At 45.0% G+C, this 14,964-nt stretch overlaps 1 protein-coding gene across 1 annotated transcript in view; it reads right to left on the bottom strand.

Moving 5' to 3' along the window:
* Positions 1 to 14,964, bottom strand: part of kif1aa (kinesin family member 1Aa) — a 149,297-nt gene that overhangs the window by 1,959 nt on the left and 132,374 nt on the right. Inside the window, exons 38-45 of the mRNA XM_036978922.1 lie at positions 13,680 to 13,813; positions 13,303 to 13,364; positions 12,892 to 13,037; positions 9,697 to 9,894; positions 6,706 to 6,777; positions 6,042 to 6,166; positions 2,748 to 2,900; positions 2,290 to 2,482 (exon numbers count right to left, since the gene is read on the bottom strand). Coding sequence (XP_036834817.1) covers positions 2,290 to 2,482; positions 2,748 to 2,900; positions 6,042 to 6,166; positions 6,706 to 6,777; positions 9,697 to 9,894; positions 12,892 to 13,037; positions 13,303 to 13,364; positions 13,680 to 13,813 — 1,083 coding nt within the window. The remainder of the gene's footprint in view (positions 1 to 2,289; positions 2,483 to 2,747; positions 2,901 to 6,041; positions 6,167 to 6,705; positions 6,778 to 9,696; positions 9,895 to 12,891; positions 13,038 to 13,302; positions 13,365 to 13,679; positions 13,814 to 14,964) is intronic.

Here is a 14,964-nt window from a genome sequence, read left to right as displayed (position 1 = left end):
GCTCCAGAATACAGGCCTCGGTATAATGCTCATTCCTTCCACAATAAATTAATTCAATGATAAATGTGAATCCAACCATCACCCCTGGTGAGACAAAACCGAAGAGCACTTTTTGCAAGTTCTGTCTGGTCCAGCGACGGTGGGTTTGTGCCCAGAGGCGACGTTATTGCCGGTGATGTCTGGTGAGGACCTGCCTTTACAACAGGCCTACAAGCCCTCAGTCCAGCCTATCTCAGCCTATTGTGGTCAGTCTGAGCACTGATGGAGGGATTGTGCGTTCCTGGTGTAACTCGGGCAGTTGTTGTTGCCATCCTGTACCTGTCCTGCAGGTGTGATGTTCGGATGTACAGATCCTGTGCAGGTGTTGTTACACGTGGTCTGCCACTGCGAGGACGATCAGCAGTCCTCAAGCCTCCTTGCAGCATGCCTAAGGCACGTCCACGCAGATGTGCAGGGACCCTTCTTCTTTTGCCGTTTTCAGAGTCAGTAGAAAGGTCTCTTTAGTGTCCTAAGTTTTCATAACTGACCTTAATTGCGTCTGTAAGCTGTTAGTGCCTTAACGACCGTTCCACAGGTGCATGTTCATTAAACAAACATGAGAAACAGTGTTTAAACCCTCTTACAATGAAGATCTGTGAAGTTATTTGGATTTTTACTAATTATCTTTGAAAGACAGGGTCCTGAAAAAGGGACGTTTATTTTTTTGCCGAGTTTAGTTATATATTGGCACCCTTGTTTTTTAAAATAAGTTCAAATTGTAAAAAAAATAAAATAATTGTACTCCACAGATTTTTATTGTATTTTCAACATTACAGAACCAATTTTATTTTTGTAAATTTAATTTGACCATTTTAATTTAAAATGACTGGAGCTAGTACTTTGGTTGCACAGCCTTTGGCCAAGATAACTGCAGGTATGTCACGGTTGTTGTAAGATACGGACCAAGGCACAGCGTTTATTGAGTTCCACATATTTATTTAAAGTGAAACTTCTTCAACCAAAACAATAAACAAGCTACACACCGCGACTACGTGGTGCAACAAGCACCAACACAAACAATATCCCACAAACACAGGTGGGAAAAATGGCTACCTAAATAGGATCCCCAATCAGAGGCAACTATTACCAGCTGCCTCTAATTGGGAACCAAACAAAACACCAACATAGAAATATTGAACTAGAACACCCCCTAGTCACCTGCTACACCATAGAGAACCAAGGACTCTCTATGGTCAGGGCGTGACAAGGTAAGCGTTTCTTGTACCATCAATGAGCTTCCTGCACCTTTCTACTGGCAATTTGCCTCACTTTTCAGCAGCAAATTGCACCAATTATTCAATGTTTAAGGGGTGCTCTCAACCAACTGCTGTTTTCAGCTCTTGCCATAGATTACGGATGTGATTCATATCTCAACTCTTCGTTGGCCAATCCAGAACAGTCCAGCCTTTCTTCTTTTACCAGGGGGCTGCTTTTATGTGTGTTTAGGTTTGTTGTCCTGCTGGAAAATCCACAAACTTCAACAAACACACAGTGTCTGGACACTGGGTTGAACATTGGATTCCAAAACACCTTAATAATTGACTGATTTCATGATGTCTTGCACACGTTCAAGGTCCCCCAGGACCAGAGCCTAAATCCGTGGAAAAATGTTTTGTGGACTAATGAAACAAAATTTGAGTTTTGGCAATACAGATCAGTGCTATGTTTACAGACAACCAAATGAAGCATTCAATGAAAAGAAGACACTACCTACACTCAAACATGGCCTTGCTGTCTCTGGTACTGAGGGCCTTTCGAAATGCGCAAGTCGTCACAAAATCTGCAGATTATCAGGTGTTTTGGAGTCCAATGTTTAAACCAGTGTCCAAAAACTAAGTCTTCATTGTGTCTTCCAGCAGGAAAACAACGCCAAACACCCATAAGGCAACACAGAGGTTCAAGAAGAGATGTTGGACTGTTCTGGATTGGCCAGTTAAGTCCGTACTTGAATCACATCAAAAACGTATGGTGAGATCTGAAAACAGCAGTTGATGGAGGGCGCTCCTCAAACATTGTGTTGTAAAAGGTGTCAGGTAATGGTGTGTAAAGGTGCCGGATTAAGATGTGTAAAGGTGTCAGGTCAAGGGTTGTAAAGGTGCCGGATTAAGATGTGTAAAGGTGTCAGGTCAAGGTGTGTGAAGGTGTTAGCTAAAGGTATCAGGTAATGGGTGTAAAGATGTGTAAAGGTGCCAGGTAAAGGGGTGTAAAGGTGCCAGCTAAAGGTGTATCGACAGGTAAAAAGGTACCAACCTTGAGCATGGCCTGCTGGTCCTCGCTGTACTTGACATGGGCAGAGGAGAGGTTGAGGATGGCTCTCTCCACGCTGTCTCTCTCTGTATTGTAGATATAGACGTACGGACGTCTCACCACCACATAGCGCCTCACCCAGCCGTTGGTATGAGGCTCCAGGAAATGCAGGTAGCCCTTCTTTGACACGATGGGGCTGGTGGAAAGATCAAGACTTACTACACTTGTTCAACTTTTCACACTACCACGTCGACCCGAACTAGCCTTTGCTGGCTCTGATATTTTATTTTAAACATTGTTGTGTTCAAGATGCGAGCAGCAACTATATGGTGGATTGGTAACAAGGCCAGTTCAGTAGAGCTTGACACATTTTGTCTCAGTAGTGTGAAAAGCACTTTGATGAGGTAAATTCCACTAAGTCTTCTAAGCCATAAATCAATCAATCTCTGAAGCCCCCTCACCTGACCCGGATCTCTTGGATGTCTGGTACAAAACGGCGCGTCCTGGGTTTAACCTCCGGGGCGGCAACCCCACCAGGGGACTTCTTCACCTCGCCATCCCGCTGCGAGCAGTCAGGGTTGGGGCTGGCACAGCAGGAGCGAAGCTTGGTGGCTCTGGTTGGAGAGACGGAAGAAGAAAAGTTTTCCATGTGGGGATAGACCATAGAGATAGTTAGAGAACCCATCTTAGATTTAACCCGTTGTCAAGACTTCTGCCGAAGTCGTTGCCTCTCCTTGTTCAGGCGGTGCTTGGCGTTCGACGTCACCGGTCTTCTAGCCATCATTGATCCATTTTTCATTTTCCATTGGTTTTGTCTTGTCTTCCCACACACCTGTTTTCAATCCCATTCATTACCTGTTGTGTATTTAACCCTCTGTTTACCCTCATGTCTTTGTCAGAGATTGTTTTATTGTCAGTGTTGTTTATTTGTTGTGCGATGGGTCCTTGTACCCATGGTTTGTTCATGTCTGTACTTTTTAGTGTTATGGAGCATGTTCCGTGGACATTTATTAAAAGACTCCATTTTGACTCTCCTGCGCCTGACTTCCCTGCCACCTATTCACACGGCGCTGACACCCGTTTTAGCATGGATTTTAGCATTGAGCGATTCCACCTGTTTTAACATAGATATTGGCATTGAGCGATTTCCCCCCCGTTTTAGCATGGATATTAGCATTGAGCGATTCCACCCGTTTTAGCATGGATATTAGCATTGAGCGATTCCACCCGTTTTAGCATGGATGTTAGCATTGAGCGATTCCACCCGTTTTAGCATGGATGTTAGCATTGAGCGATTCCACCCGTTTTAGCATGGATGTTAGCATTGAGCGATTCCACCCGTTTTAGCATGGATGTTAGCATTGAGCGATTCCACCCGTTTTAGCATGGATGTTAGCATTGAGCGATTCCACCCGTTTTAGCATGGATATTAGCATTGAGCGATTCCACCCGTTTTAGCATGGATGTTAGCATTGAGCGATTCCACCCGTTTTAGCATGGATATTAGCATTGAGCGATTCCACCCGTTTTAGCATGGATATTAGCATTGAGCGATTCCACCCGTTTTAAGTGGTCAACTGGGTGGGGATTCATATGGGGTTGGGAGTAATCAGCCAATGATCAGAGCATTGCCTTCTTTAAACTAGGCGCAGTAGTTTGTAATTGTCTTTAAGGTATTTCACCTCCATCTAGTGGCCATAATACATTAATGGCACATAGGATTTGGTTCAGGACTCCAGCACTGCAGGTGTCAAGAAATCACCAATATTAGCTTTACACTTTATTCAAACACAAAATAATAAGAAAATGCACTACTTTAAAATGGAGATGGCCTCAAAATGGCAGATCATCGCATTAGTGCAAACCAAAACTGTTCTCAGGGCAGGTCTGCCGGTTTTGACTTGCAGAAGTCACTTTTCGTAGCAGGTTAGGAGAACTAACTCGGCAGGTTAGGAGAACTAACTCGGCAGGTTAGGAGAACTAACTCGGCAGGTTAGGAGAACTAACTCGACAGGTTAGGAGAACTAACTCGGCAGGTTAGGAGAACTAACTCGGCAGGTTAGGAGAACTAACTCGGCAGGTTAGGAGAACTAACTCGGCAGGTTAGGAGAACTAACTCGGCAGGTTAGGAGAACTAACTCGGCAGGTTAGGAGTAGTGTCTATTAACCATGTACACTTCCAACAGTGAGTGAAATACATAGCAGGTACCAGTAGGTGTCAGTGAAGGCCGGTTTAAATGGGGAGGAGGGGCTCATAACAGGTACCAGTAGGTGTCAGTTATGGCCGGTTTAAATGGGGAGGAGGGGCTCATCACAGGTACCAGTGATGGCCGGTTTAAATGGGGAGGAGGGGCTCATCACAGGTACCAGTAGGTGTCAGTGATGGCCGATTTAAATGGGGAGGAGGGGCTCATAACAGGTTCCAGTAGGTGTCAGTGATGGCCGGTTTAAATGGGGAGGAGGGGCTCATAACAGGTTCCAGTAGGTGTCAGTGATGGTCGGTTTAAATGGGGAGGAGGGGCTCATAGCAGGTACCAGTAGGTGTCAGTGATGGCCGGATTAAATGGGGAGGAGGGGCTCATAACAGGTTCCAGTAGGTGTCAGTGATGGCCGGATTAAATGGGGAGGAGGGGCTCATCACAGGTACCAGTAGGAGTCAGTGATGGCCGGTTTAAATGGGGAGGAGGGGCTCATCACAGGTTCCAGTAGGTGTCAGTGATGGCCGGTTTAAATGGGGAGGAGGGGCTCATAACAGGTACCAGTAGGTTTCAGTGATGGCCGGTTTAAATGGGGAGGAGGGGCTCATAACAGGTTCCAGTAGGTGTCAGTGATGGCCGGTTTAAATGGGGAGGAGGGGCTCATCACAGGTTCCAGTAGGTGTCAGTGATGGCCGGTTTAAATGGGGAGGAGGGGCTCATAACAGGTACCAGTAGGTGTCAGTGATGGCCGGTTTAAATGGGGAGGAGGGGCTCATAACAGGTTCCAGTAGGTGTCAGTGATGGCCGGTTTAAATGGGGAGGAGGGGCTCATAACAGGTTCCAGTAGGTGTCAGTGATGGCCGGTTTAAATGGGGAGGAGGGGCTCATCACAGGTTCCAGTAGGTGTCAGTGATGGCCGGTTTAAATGGGGAGGAGGGGCTCATAACAGGTACCAGTAGGTGTCAGTGATGGCCGGTTTAAATGGGGAGGAGGGGCTCATAACAGGTTCCAGTAGGTGTCAGTGATGGCCGGTTTAAATGGGGAGGAGGGGCTCATAACAGGTTCCAGTAGGTGTCAGTGATGGCCGGTTTAAATGGGGAGGAGGGGCTCATCACAGGTACCAGTGATGGCCGGTTTAAATGGGGAGGAGGGGCTCATGCCATAATCTCAGAAACCCAGAACTAAAATCTAATAATTGTGTCAGATGCTGGATTATTTTCTGGGAAGATGTTGGAGATAAGATATTAACCAGACTCTCCAAGTCTCTACCCCTCACGAAACAGAAACTCTCAGCAAAATCATGAGCCGAATGTTCCCTCCCCACCTGTAAAAAAACATCAGGATCTGACCAAATGATCAATGATTGGAAAATCTGCACACCGGGAACAAAGTTCCTCGTTCATCCTCGCATCCCAAAATCATCTCTAAGTGACGTGAAACTATCCACAAGAAATTAGTCTTACCGCGGCAGCCCTGAGTCTGTTAGTGTTTGAGTCTGTTAGTGTCTGAGTCTGTTAGTGTCGTGTGCAATGGTAGCAGAAGTGTGATATTACTGACCTGAGTGTTTCAGTCTTGGGGTAGCATCCCTCCACCAATGACGGGCACGTCGAGGAGGGGGTGAGGGTGTTGAGGGCCGTGGCAGAGGTCGACTCCCTCAGCAGAGTCACTGACATTTCAGACAGCTGGAAACACACACACACACACACATACACACACAGCATGTCAAAATGCACACACACACACGTAAACACAAACACACAGCATGTCAAAATGCACACACACACACACACACACACACACACACACGTAAACACAAACACACAGCATGTCAAAATGCACACACACACACACACACACACACACACACGTAAACACACACACACAGCATGTCAAAATGCACACACACACACACACACACACACACACACACACACACACACACACACGTAAACACAAACACACAGCATGTCAAAATGCACACACACACACACACACACACACACACGTAAACACACACACACAGCATGTCAAAATGCACACACACACACACACACACGTAAACACAAACACACAGCATGTCAAAACACTGCCTGGAAAAAGTTCACCGAGACAAACGAACACGTCACATCGCCACTCGTAGTTTCCTCACATCTAAGTAACTTCAAACCGGATACAGACATGAAAACCCATCATCGTAAAGTGACACAGGAAGGAAGTCTACCTTGCTTTCACTGGCGCTGACACACACGTGGCTGTACTCTCTGTTGAAGGAGTGGGCGAGCAGCCGTAGACACTGGTGAGTGATGGAGACAAATAAAGCTCTAAGTCTCAGAGCAATGGGCTTCACAAAACAAACAACAACCTCAGAATGGTTACCTAAGGAGAAGGCTTAAGTGAGACACTGACATTATTTAAAAGGGACACTCAAGCATAGCTACAGGAAGTAGGGGTGCTGGGGGGTGCTGCGGCTGATAAATTGAAATAATTTTGCCCCAAAAATGTGTATATATAAAAAACAATGTATTTACCCCCAAAATTGAATTACTGCTGTCTGAACAGACATAAATAAAATAATTCAAAATACCACGCAAGAAAGCATAATTCAGGTACAAAAGGATAAATAGCATCGAAGTAGGTTTTACAATTGGGAAGGACACAATCTGGGCAGCACACACACCAAATACAGAACAGCTTGTTCCATTGTGGCCATAGATATAATCCAGAGAAGGAATTTGGAACTTCTAACCCTGGTACTTTGACTGTTAAACTCATGGGTACACTAGCAATGGCTGCCAGTCCTGACTTGAATGGGAACAACCAGTCCTGACCTGAATGGGAACAGCCATCTATGGATTACATTTCTATGGTTGGTTATGTCAGTTTGCCTTTTTACAAATGTCAAAATAAAATCCCAGGAAAATCGTAGGTCTGGAGGGGGTTTGGGTTTGGAAAGCCTACTGCTGAAAAGAGAAGCCTAATCTGACTGTGGAAGCTAGCCATTTTTTTCCCCCCCACAACAACTTCTGAGTGATTCTGAGCGAACAGCGCTGTTTTTCAAAGTAACTGGTCTTCAGCTATTGTCACAAAACACATCACCCATGCTTCATCTTCATCACAGGCTGAGTCAGTATCACTGTTTACTCTGTAGCATGTACTGTACATATACAATACCAGTCCAAACTTTGGACACACCTACTCATTCAAGGGTTTTTTCTGCATTTTTAGCCACCCTTTGCCTTGATGACAGCTTTGCACACTCCTGGTAACTTTCGACAGGTTCTGTATATGATCCAACAGACCACCAGTCTGTTTAAGGGCTATTTGACCAAGAAGGAGAGTGATGGAGTGCTGCATCAGATGACCTGGCCTCCACAATCACCCAACCTCAACCCAATTGAGAAGGTTTGGGATAAGTTGGACCGCAGAGTGAAGGAAAAGCAGCCAAAAAGTGCTCAGCATATGTGGGAACTCCTTGAAGACTGTTGGAAAAGTATTCTAGGTGAAGCTGGTTGAGAGAATGCCAAGTGTGTGCAAAGTTGTCATCAAGGCAAAAGGTAGCTACTTTGAAGAATCTCAAATCTCAAATATATTTTGATTTAATTAACACTTTTTTGGTTACTACATGATTCCATATATGTTATTTCATAGTTTTGATGTTGTCACTATTATTCTACAATATAGAAAATAGTCAAAATTTTAAAAAACAACTTGAATGAGCAGGTGTGTCCAAACTTGACTGGTACTGTGTGTGTGTGTGTATGTGTGTGTATGTGTATATATATATATATATATATATATGCGTACAGAGGCCCATTATCAGCATCTATCACTCCTGTGTTCCAATGGCACGTTGTGTTAGCTAATCCAAGTTTATCATTTTAAAATGCTAATTGATCATTAGAAAGATTAGATTTGCAATTATGTTAGAACAACTGAAAACTGTTGTCCTGATTAAAGAAGCAATAAAACAGGCCTTCTTTAGACTAGTTGAGTATCTGGAGCATCAGCATTTGTGGGTTCGAATACAGGCTCAAAATGGCCAGAAACAAAGGACTTTCTTCTGAAACTCATCAGTCTATTCTTGTTCTGGGAAATGAAGGCTATTCTATGTGAGAAATTGCCAAGAAACTGAAGATCTCGTACAACGCTGTGTACTACTCCCTTCACAGAACAGCGCAAACTGGCTCTAACCAGAATAGAAAGAGGAGTGGGAGGCCCCGGTGCACAACTGAGCAAGAGGACAAGTACATTAGAGTGTCTAATTTGAGAAACAGACGCCTCACAAGTCCTCAACTGGTAGCTTCATTAAATAGTACCCGCAAAACACCAGTCTCAACGTCAACAGTGAAGAGGAGACTCCGGGTTGCTGGCCTTATAGGCAGAGTTCCTCTGTCCAGTCTCAACGTCAACCATGAAGAGGTGACTCCGGGTTGCTGGCCTTCTACGCAGAGTTCCTCTGTCCAGTGTCTGTGTTCTTTTGCCCATCTTTTTATTGGCCAGTCTGAGATATGGCTTTTTACTTTGCAACTCTGTCAATAAGAGTGTCCATGATTGAGTCTTTGAATGAAGAGATTAAGATTAAACTGTCCAAATCATGTCCAATCAGTTGAATTTACCACAGGAGGACAACCAATCAAGTTGTAGAAACATATCAAGGATGAACAATGGAAACAGGATGCACCTGAGTTCAATTTTGAGTCTCATAGCAAAGGGTCTGAATACTTATGTAAATACTCTATTTTGGTTTTTATTTGTAATAAATCTGAAAACAAATCAAAAAAACTTGTTTTGCTTTGTCATTATGGGGTATTGTGATGTCATTATGGGGTATTGTGATGTCATTATGAGGTATTGTGATGTCATTATGGGGTATTGCGTGTAGATTGATGAGGGGGGAAAAACAATGTAATTAACTTTAGAATAAGACTGTAACCTGCATTTGGCCACTTATGTGGTATTGACAAATATTCTGCTAATTTCTTTTATCATGTAAATAATGTAGAAGTGCATGAAATGTGTTTATAAAATGTTTATAAAAATCCCCATGTGTGGAAATCCCCCAAAAACGTGTCTGCTCAACTGTATGGCACGACACAAATGTGATTATAGATACAGGCAATGTAAGTCAAAACATCTTCTCCCGGCCCGTAAGAAAGAACGGGAATATTTTAAATTAACAAGGTTACGTTTTTTTTAAAGAAGAGACACTGACCTTAGCGACTAGCTCCCTCTGCCTCTCGTTGGGGGCGTCAGCTGTGGGGCTGAGACTGAGGTCCTGGGCGTGGCCCTCGGAAGGCTGAGGGGACTCACTCTGCTCCACAGACACACAGGATAGCAACTCTTCCTGACCCAGCAGCAGGGTGGACTCTAGCTTCTCCCTCAGGAGCAGGTAGTGTCTCGTCTTCTCCACCTGAATGAAACAGATAACCATAACTAACTAAGTAAGTATCTAACTACAGCTAACCCTCAGGAGCAGGTAGTGTCTTGTCTTCCTCATGATGAACGGAACACATACACACCATAACTAATTTTAAGTAACTAAATAACTAACTAACCCTTTTCACCTAGAACACATTAAACCGGATGAACATACACCACAACAGTACAGTACATGGATGTACACATACAGTACATGAATGTACACATACAGTACACGGTTCAGAAGTAGCCTTCAACCATTCACCCGTTTATTAAATGAAAGTCTGTCATCTACACTCTGGGGGGGGGGGGGGGGGGGGGGGGGGGCAGTTTACCAGACCCAGCTTCTCCACTGAACATGCTTTTAAGTCTAGGACTAGGTTTGATCTGTGGCCAGAAATCTGGCCCTAGATGTAGTTCCACCCAGTCTAGTCTTATCAGTCGTGATGTCTCTAGGTGTAGGGTATAGGTGTAGTAGGGTGCAGTAGGTTGTAGTTGTAGTAGGGTGTAGTAGGGTGTAGTAGGGCATAGGTGTAGTAGGGTGTAGTAGGGTATAGGTGTAGTAGGGTGTAGTAGTGTATAGGTGTAGTAGGGTGTAGTGTATAGGTGTAGTAGGGTGTAGTAGTGTATAGGTGTAGTAGGGTGTAGTAGGGTGTAGTAGGGCATAGGTGTAGTAGGGTGTAGTAGGGTGTAGTTGTAGTAGGGTGTAGTAGGGTATAGGTGTAGTAGGGTGTAGTAGTGTATAGGTGTAGTAGGGTGTAGTAGTGTATAGGTGTAGTAGGGTGTAGTAGTGTATAGGTGTAGTAGGGTGTAGTTGTAGTAGGGTGTAGTAGGGTATAGGTGTAGTAGGGTGTAGTAGTGTATAGGTGTAGTAGGGTGTAGTAGGGTGTAGTTGTAGTAGGGTGTAGTAGTGTATAGGTGTAGTAGGGTGTAATAGGGTGCAGTAGGGCATAGGTGTAGTAGGGTGTAGTAGTGTATAGGTGTAGTAGGGTGTAGTAGTGTATAGGTGTAGTAGGGTGTAGTAGGGTGTAGTAGTGTATAGGTGTAGTAGGGTGTAGTAGGGTGTAGTAGTGTATAGGTGTAGTAGGGTGTAGTAGTGTATAGGTGTAGTAGGGTGTAGTAGGGTGCAGTAGGGCGTAGGTGTAATATGGTGTAGTAGTGTATAGGTGTAGTAGGTTGTAGTTGTAGTAGGGTGTAGTAGGGTGTAGTAGGTTATAGGTGTAGAAGGGTGTAGTAGGGTAAAGGTGTAGTAGGGTGTAGTAGTGTATAGGTGTAGTAGGGTGTAGTAGGGTGCAGTAGGGCGTAGGTGTAATATGGTGTAGTAGGGTATAGGTGTAGTAGGGTGTAGTAGGGTGTAGTAGTGTATAGGTGTAGTAGGGTGTAGTAGGATGTAGTAGGTTATAGGTGTAGAAGGGTGTAGTAGGGTAAAGGGTGTAGAAGGGTGTAGTGGGGTATAGGTGTAGAAGGGTGTAGTAGGGTATAGGTGTAGTAGGGTATAGGTGTAGTAGGGTAGAGGTGTAGTAGGGTATAGGTGTAGTAGGGTGTAGTAGGGTGTAGTAGTGTATAGGTGTAGTAGGGTGTAGTAGGGTGTAGTAGTGTATAGGTGTAGTAGGGTGTAGTAGGGTGCAGTAGGGCGTAGGTGTAATATGGTGTAGTAGCGTATGGGTGTAGTAGGGCATAGGTGTCGTAGGGTGTAGTAGGATGTAGTAGGTTATAGGTGTAGAAGGGTGTAGTAGGGTAAAGGGTGTAGAAGGGTGTAGTGGGGTATAGGTGTAGAAGGGTGTAGTAGGGTATAGGTGTAGTAGGGTATAGGTGTAGTAGGGTAGAGGTGTAGTAGGGTATAGGTGTAGTAGGTAGTTGGGGTAGTATAGTGTAGGTATAGTAAGGTGTAGGGTAAATGTTTAGTAGGGTATAGTTGTAGTATGGTATTGAGTGCAGGTGTAGTGTATAAGATATAGGGTGTAGGATATATGTGTAGGGTGTAGAGTGTAGGGTATAGGTGTAGTAGTGTGTAGGTGGGTATAGGTGTATGGTGTTTTTGTAGGGTGTACGACGTAGGGTATAGGTGTAGGGTGTAGGGTATAAGTGTAGTGTATAGGATATAGGGTATAGGTGTAGGGTATAGGGTTTAGTGTATAGGTGTAGTGTATAGTATATAGGGTAATCAAATCACAATCAAATCAAATGTATTTATATAGCCCTTCGTACAAAGTGTTGTACAGAAACCCAGCCTAAAACCCCAAACAGCAAGCAATGCAGGTGTAGAAGCACGGTGGCTAGGAAAAACTCCCTAGAAAGGCCAGAACCTAGGAAGAAACCTAGAGAGGAACCAGGCTATGTGAGGTGGCCAGTCCTCTTCTGGCTGTGGTGGAGATTATAGGTATAGTAGGGTGTAAGGTATATGGTGTAGGGTATCGTGTGTAGCTGTAGGGTGTAGGGTAGTGGTGCATGCTGTATGTGTAGGGTGTAGGTGTATGTGTAGGGTGTACGATGAAGGGTATAGGTGTAGGATATAGGGTGTAGGGTATAGGTGTAGGGTATAGGGTATAGGTGTAGGGTATAGGTGTAGGATATAGGGTGTATGGTATAGGTGTAGGGTGTAGGGTATAGGTTTAGGATATAGGGTGTAGAGTATAGGGTGTAGGTATAGGTGTAGAGTATAGGTGTAGGGTATAGGGTGTATGGTGTAGTGTGTAGGGTATAGGTGTAGGATATAGGGTGTAGGTGTAGGGTATAGGTGTAGTGTGTAGGGTATAGGTGTAGGATATAGGGTGTAGGGTATAGGTTTAGGATATAGGGTGTAGAGTATAGGGTGTAGGTATAGGGTGTAGGTATAGGGTATAGGTATAGGGTATAGGGTGTAGGGTGTATGGTATAGGTGTAGTGTGTAGGGTATAGGTGTAGGATATAGGGTGTAGAGTATAGGGTGTAGGTGTAGGGTGTAGGTTATAGGGTGTAGGTGTAGGTTATAGGGTGTAGTACCACATACCTCCTGCAGGAGGCTGAGTTTCTCCAGTTCCCACTGGTGGTCCAGGATGAGGCTGTCACTGCGTGGCCTCCACCCAGCCAGGTTCTCCTCCCCTCGGACGTACGCCACCGAGGTGTCCAGCACCCGCCGACGTCTCCTCTGCATTCCTGGGGGGTTGAAAAAGGTCAATGGCTAGAGGTCAGAGGTCAGGGGTCGGACAATCAAAGCAGAAATAAGCTTTATCCATCTTTGTCTCAATTTTGTTTGGATTCTTTGCGTCTCATCTCCTTTTAAATTGTTTTGGAGAAAAAGGTCCTTCCAATTCAGACCTTCTCCTCCAATGCATTTTGAGAAAGAGGCAGGAAGACGAATTACAGAAAGAGTTGTGGAAACACAGACAAAGGGGAAAGCTCAACAGAGAAAGTGTCTCACCTGGGCTCCCATGATCCGCCAGGTGACACAAGCTGACCTCGTACACACCTGTCACTCGGTTACTGGACAGATAAAGAAACAACAGACAAACAAAACCCTGGGTTCAACTCTGGGTTCAACCCTGGGTTCAACCCTGGGTTCAACTCTGGGTTCAACTCTGGGTTCAACCCTGGGTTCAACTCTGGGTTCAACTCTGGGTTCAACTCTCTGGGTTAATTTCATGTCCATTGTTTCCATTGATTTAACAATCATCTTTCAGGAATGCAACCAAGGCAAAGGACTGTGGTGAGAAAAACAGTAACAGACTTTATTTTATGGTTTATTTCATGGTGGTTGATTTAATAATAATCTTTCAGGATAAGAGATGATTGAGTCACCCCTCTGTTGTCCTCAGGCTTCCGGTGCCAAACAGGTTTCGGATGGAGCGGGAGGTCGGGAGTTTAACGTCTCGAGAGTAGAACACCATGCAGAAATCTTTGGTTATGACTGTGGGCTGAGTGCAGTTCTCCATCTACAGAAAGGAAAAGGATAAAAAAAATTCTCTCTCCGCCTCTTTAGGTCCTAACATCAGATACAGTAGGGGTAATTTTGGATACAGTACTGTAAGATCAAATCAAATCAAATTGTGTTAGTCACATGCACTGAATAAGCTTACTTACGAGCCCCTAACTAACAATGCAGTTTAAAAAAAAACCATGGATAAGAATAAGAAATAAAAGTAACATGTAATTAAAGAGCATGGTGGGAGGGGGTACCGGTATAGAGCCAATGCGCAGGGGCACTGGTTAGTTGAGGTAATATGTACATGTAGGTAGAGTTATGCATAGATGATAACAACAGAGAGTTAGCAGCGGTGTAAAAGAGGGGGTGGGCGGGGGTTAATGAAAATAGTTCTGGGTAGCCATTTGATTAGATGTTCAGGAGTCCGGTACCGCTTGCCGTGCGGAAGCAGAGAGAACAGTCTATGACTAGGGTGCTCACATGCATGTTCCAGTGTTAGGCCTAAGCGCAGGGATCATTTCTCATACATTAATTGTTCCTAAAATTACTCCTGAGAGGTGAGCAGTCAGTAAGCAGAGACCCCTGAGAGGTGAGCAGTCAGGAAGCAGAGACAGTCAGGAAGCAGAGACTGCTGAGAGGTGAGCATTCAGTAAGCAGAGACTCCTGAGAGGTGAGCAGTCAGTAAGCAGAGACCCCTGAGAGATGAGCAGTCAGGAAGCAGAGACAGTCAGTAAGCAGAGACTCCTGAGAGGTGAGCAGTCAGTAAGCAGAGACAGTCAGGAAGCAGAGACAGTCAGTAAGCAGAGACTCCTGAGAGGTGAGCAGTCAGGAAGCAGAGACTCCTGAGAGGTGAGCAGTCAGGAAGCAGAGACTCCTGAGAGGTGAGCAGTCAGTAAGCAGAGACTCTGAGAGGTGAGCAGTCAGGAAGCAGAGACAGTCAGGAAGCAGAGACCCCTGAGAGGTGAGCAGTCAGTAAGCAGAGACCCCTGAGAGGTGAGCAGTCAGGAAGCAGAGACAGTCAGGAAGCAGAGACCCCTGAGAGGTGAGCAGTCAGTAAGCAGAGACCCCTGAGAGGTGAGCAGTCAGGAAGCAGAGACAGTCAGTAAGCAGAGACTCCTGAGAGGTGATCAGTCAGGAAGCAGAGACAGTCAGTAAGCAGAG

This window comes from Oncorhynchus mykiss, chromosome 5 (assembly GCF_013265735.2).
Source record: "Oncorhynchus mykiss isolate Arlee chromosome 5, USDA_OmykA_1.1, whole genome shotgun sequence".
NCBI lineage: Eukaryota > Metazoa > Chordata > Actinopteri > Salmoniformes > Salmonidae > Oncorhynchus > Oncorhynchus mykiss.
This window is presented reverse-complemented; position numbering and strand designations above follow the sequence as displayed.